The sequence below is a fragment of the Epinephelus moara genome, chromosome 8 (genome assembly GCF_006386435.1).
Source record: "Epinephelus moara isolate mb chromosome 8, YSFRI_EMoa_1.0, whole genome shotgun sequence".
In the NCBI taxonomy this organism is placed as follows: Eukaryota; Metazoa; Chordata; class Actinopteri; order Perciformes; family Serranidae; genus Epinephelus; species Epinephelus moara.
The window spans coordinates 19705684-19711086 of record NC_065513.1 but is presented as its reverse complement, the minus strand read 5'-3'; the positions used below and the strand labels follow the sequence as shown (position 1 = coordinate 19711086).

The 5403-nt window shown below is 43.0% G+C and overlaps 1 protein-coding gene across 1 annotated transcript; it reads right to left on the bottom strand.

Annotated features, from left to right (window-relative positions):
* Positions 1-2656: 2656 nt before the first annotated feature.
* On the bottom strand, positions 2657-5072 carry LOC126394133 (uncharacterized). The gene is made up of 6 exons (XM_050050772.1): positions 4824-5072; positions 4027-4169; positions 3843-3910; positions 3506-3634; positions 3257-3352; positions 2657-3163 (listed from the first exon to the last, which is right to left on the bottom strand). The coding sequence occupies exons 1-6, from the start codon at positions 4932-4934 to the stop codon at positions 3054-3056; spliced, it is 657 nt and encodes a 218-aa protein (XP_049906729.1). The 5' UTR covers positions 4935-5072; the 3' UTR covers positions 2657-3053.
* Between the last annotated feature and the right edge of the window lie 331 nt (positions 5073-5403).

The following is a 5403-nucleotide window of genomic DNA, read 5'->3' as shown; positions in this document are numbered from 1 at the left end:
AGTCATGGTATGGTCTGCTGTACATAATCATGGAAACTGTCAGTGTGTCATTCTGTCAGTCAGTCATTCTGTCTGTCCCACGTTTTTCTACTCACTGACGTGGTCAATCTATGTGAAACTGCACATAGGCATTGAGGATTGGCATAGGTAGAAGGTGACAAAGCTACCAATGGGTATGGACTAGTTTAAATTAGATTTGTGTTTCATATTCTTTTTCAGAGCATCACTCAGAAATGTATCATCTAGCAAGTATACTTGATCAGTTATCTGGCGATACACAAAAATATTTTTGTCCAATCCAGTCTTCATTAATGGCCGAAAATGTTTCATGTATTGCCAGACAAATGATCAGGTGCAACCCACTCTTCTTTATACAGATACATGCACCAGTTAGTCATAGTGCAGCGGCAACCCTACAAATATTCTCGTTACCAGTAAATTATAGGAATTAAACAGTTAGCGTAAAACAATAATAAAGTTTTAATCTGAAAAAAAAAAACCATTACATGAGATGTACCCTAGTAACTGCATTATTGTAAGAAAAAAACGGTGGTTTTGACACCTCGATTTCCCAATGCAACTCAGTATATCATCATCTGTTCTAGGTTTTTAAAAGTCAGAATGTAAAATCATTAGTCACATGTTGCACTGGCATTCATAGCATAGATAATTCCATCTACTACACTATACGTGTGTTTGCTTAATGCAAATGTTGCCGTATCTCTTTGTGTTTTTTGACTGCTGCTCACTCTGTGCTCTCTTCGTCGTCGGGGCAGAGCTCTGAAACATAAAGACAAAAAGCAAAATTGTAAGAGGGGAGAGCAAATATTCCCTGAGCAGCAGTGTTTCCATTTCCTGACCATGTGCATTGTGTGCCATGTACAAGTTTGCTGTAAAAAGACATAGTGTTTAACTATATTCAAATACTGCATTTCACAACACAACGCAACATCTCCACCTTGTGGCAATTTCTGTGAGTCGTCATGTCCAGTCAAGACTCGCAGTTTCTCAGCTATGGTCATTATTACAGGTTACTGAAGACTTACTGACCTGTTTTACCATCGTAGGTGTAGAAGTTCTCTGGGAAGGTCAGACACCCAACTTGTTTCTTGAAAATTTCGACATCTTTGGGATCTATCTTTCCCGTCCTTGCTGAAAGGAGAGGGAGATTTTAAAAAAGGACTGGCCACATTTAACACTCTGTCTGATTGTGTTAGAGCAGATGAGGAACTCACTGAACTGCAGGATGTATCTACCAGTGACGTCCCCGTTTCGAAAGGTGTCTGTCCACAGCAGGCAGTCGGAGCAAGTCTGTAGAATATGTCCTTTGTGGTCTGAGAGATTTTCTTAAAAAGTGGACAGCAGAGTGATGCAGTTTTATTTATATGGAGATCTGTTGTTGCGCTCTGTTAATACCAAGCTAAAGAAATGAGCTGCTGTATCTCATCTGATGTGTTACTTACTGCGAAATGTGGTGGCAATCCCTGAGACTGTTGCATTTACCTCCCCTGTGATGCACCGATCACTGAGAAACAAGAATATGCTGTGATAGCATTTTGTTTTCACAAGCGTAATAGTGTTAAAGAAGGTATAATATAGTGCTTCACACTCCATTTACGGAGGATTCTGCCCCAAATATTCCAGGGATTAAGTCACCAAACTTACAAGCAGTAATCCCCCCAACGTAATGTCACAACTTGACTGTCAGAAGTGGGAGACAAGTCTATCCAGGAGCTTTTCAGAGACTCCAGCGCCTTGTGATACGCCTTGGGGTCGCCAGCTCCCATCACATACACCCATTTTCCAAAAACCTTCACATAAACAGCCAAGAATCATAGTTATATTCAAAATATCTAAGCATATTTGTGGATATATAAGAAAGAGACAGAGAAAACCTACCAGTTTGGGGTCCTCTGGCATAAAAGGTTTGACCAGGTCCTTACAGTCAGGTGCAGATGCAGCACTGAGGGAAGTGAGAGCCAACAGAACTACAACAGCAGGCAGAGCCATGGTCAGACAGAGGAGGATGTGAGACGGCAGCACTGCAGAGGATGTCACTGAAGCTGCAGCAGAAAACTTCTAACGCTGATTCATTGTCCCTCTGGGGTTTCGGACACAAAAAAAGTCGTTGAGCAAGTGCTAATAACAGGGAGGAGGGGGGGTTCTACATACTCAGATGCACCAGTGAAGGTTTGTTTAATGACCTTGCAGACCCATGCAGATTTCTCTTTCTCAGCGTTGAATAGCCAGCTCATTAGTCCTCTGCTGCCTGCAGCGCTGCCCCTGAATGAACTCAGGCAAAGTGCCAAAGCTTGTCTCTGACTGTTGAGACATTCAAAAAGGACCTGAAGAAGGCTGTCTCCCTGTGGGTCTGAGTGGACTCCTTGTGGCGACAGTTTAAAAGTTTGACGTCTTCTTTCTCCCCCCTAACGGTGACGTTACCCGGCAACACTCTTTGTTGAAGTTTCTGGGAACAGCGGTGCATTTGAGAAGAACTGTAGCAGTTTTGGTGAGGCGTTTAATCGTGACACACGGGTCAGAGGAGTGTCTTCATCTTCTATTGTATTCAGAAAAGGTTAAAGAAATGTTGGAGCTCAGAGGCCGAACACTTTCACGATTAAGGGTGGAAATAAATGATGAGAGCACGACGCAGAGGGAGACTGAAAGCTGTTTTATTTACTTCACACAACCAGTGGGAAACAGAGTGTTAACGTGATTTAAAGGAGGCATTTAGGTGGATTTTTCAGCCATTACTGTACCTGACAGAAAATGCCATGAGCTAATCAGATGTCAACATTTCCTAATCTAAATTATGGAAAGTCAAACAGCTTAGCAATAATAAGACTACACATTACTAACCACAGATCTAACATGACACAACACCAGCAGGCCTTTAATTTAATGCTGCTGCTGGAACAAACATGACCACGACTTATCAAACCACAGCACAATCTATTTTTTCCACATAGCAACACTATGAAGCACATGTTAAGCTGGAGGTGTTTGGATGTGTGCATGCTGTTCAAAGGGCCGTGACATCTCTGTGCTCTGCTTTACTTTGCAGCAGTAGGCTCAACATCGGTTTGATTATTCTCCATATTCTCCGTATTCTCTGTAGTCTCAGCTGCAGGTGTAGCAGGTTCCCTCTCATCTGGGCACAGCTCTGAAATAAAAAAGCAACGATCAAATAGTGAAGAAAGTAGCATGAGGAAAATTTTAACTTGGTATAAGATACAAAGCTCAAATGGCTGCTGACCTGTTCCTCCAAAGTGGTACTCTGGGTAGAATTTAAGGCACTCGGCCTGCTTCTTGAAGGTCTCTAACTCAGATGACTCCAGAGTGCCGGTCCGTGCTTTGAAAGAGGAGCGAGAGGAATAAAACAGGGAGGGTGAGGTGGTCGTAATGAAGAGAGGAGACCAGTAAAATAGAGACAACTGGTCAAAATATGGACCAAAAACTGTGTATTTTTACTCAAATTGGCAATGGAGGTGGAAAAAAGCCTTACTGAAGAGGAAAAGGTATCGTCCCTTTGACTTGCCGTCAGGAAGGAGGGTGGTGTCTTCAGACAGGAGGCAGTCAGCGCAGGTTTCATAGTACTTCCCATCATGATATGAAGTGTGACCGTTGATAATAACTGTCAGGGAAACATAATGCAAGATATGAAATCTGAGGGTTTTTATTTCCAATTTTCATCTATTTTAAATACTGTATTTGGAGCCTTGTAGGACTGTTTTCTTTATTAAATCCAGCCTATACTTTGGTAATGTGATTTGGCTGCATGCATCACCCACATGACAACACACAGCACAGACAGAGATGATGAGACAGGGCGTAACACGTACAAGTGGTGTGACTGGTCATCCCCGAGATGGTGGCATTGGCGATACCCTGCAGGCATCTATCTTCACCTCTGTGATGAGAAAAAAGAAAAAAGAAAAAGAGGTCACGACCCATGTCAACATTTCAAAACACTCTTAAATGCCATTTCTATGTGCGAGAACATCACAATACGTGCAGTGTCCTTACAGGCGGTCGGACCAGTAGATGGTCATGACCCCGTTGTCCGAGGAAGGCGACAGATCCACCCAGGAGCTGTTTACCGTCGCCAAGTCATTCTTCAGGCCGGGCTGGTCCCACGCCCCAACATGGAGCACCCACTTCCCATAGATCTGCCACAAGCACAGAGGCAAAACATCCACACACGTCACTCACACGATTGGGCTGCATCTGTGCTGGAGTGAGCTCATACTTTATTTTCCAAAAGAACAGAATAGAAGAGAAGCAAAAGAAAATGTTTTTAAAGAGATACATACAGATATATCATTCCTTTGTTTTGCCATCATTGTTTCTGTTGGGCAACTGTGCAGTATCTGCTGAAGAAGCCTGTTTGCAATATGATCGAAAGCACCAGAACAGCTTAATGGACCTTGTGGGAACATTGTTCACTAATGAATTGATATATATATTTAAAAAGAATTAAATTTCCTGGGAAAAAAGTAATATTGGTTTATCTGTGAAGGACTGCAAATGAATTAAAAATGTTCTCTGCTAAAGTCACATAATATCACAGCTGTTTTCTGTAGTCTTGATATACAAGATGCATTAATGTGCATGATAAACTGAATATGCTTGAGCTTTATGTAAAACAATAAACCAAGATAAAATATTAAACAGACTGGCTACACAGATGCACTGTTGCATAATTGAATGTAACACTTAAACCTATACAGTTTCAGCTCTTGGAGTTTTCCTAACACACAGCGCTGGGCTACAGAGCCTCCTCTCATATGACCTGCTCCTACCAAATGATCACTGATACTCACGGGGCTGTGGCTGTCCAGTACCAGAGGCTTGACCAGGTCTTTACAGTCCAGTTCAGATGCAGCACCCAGGGAGGCGAGGGCCAGCAGAGCTACAACCAGCTGTGAAGCCATGGCTCGAGACAGCAGGCAGCCAGAGAGCAACACTAATGTCAGGGATCCTGCCAGCTAGAGCCTCCTCAAAGCAACCGGGGGAAGTGTTCCGTAACAGTGGGCTGGGCCACACACACGCGCACACACACACATGCACACACACATACACACACCGTCACTTCTCACATCCAGTCAGCAAGGGTTTGTGTCCTATTTATCCCCTTACATAACAGCCAGCTGGCAGAGTCTGAATAGCAAGACCCCTGCATCTTTCAATATGTGAACACCCCCCTGGACAGAGTCACACACAGGCACAAAGGCAGAAAAAGTGAAAAGAAACACACACACACACACACACACACACACACACACTTATCTTATTTCAACAATGGCTCCAAAACATTTCATATATCTCCATAAACTCATCTTAACATATTTCTTATTTGCCGATTCACTGAACACACACAAGACGGGCATTTAGCGTCTTTGA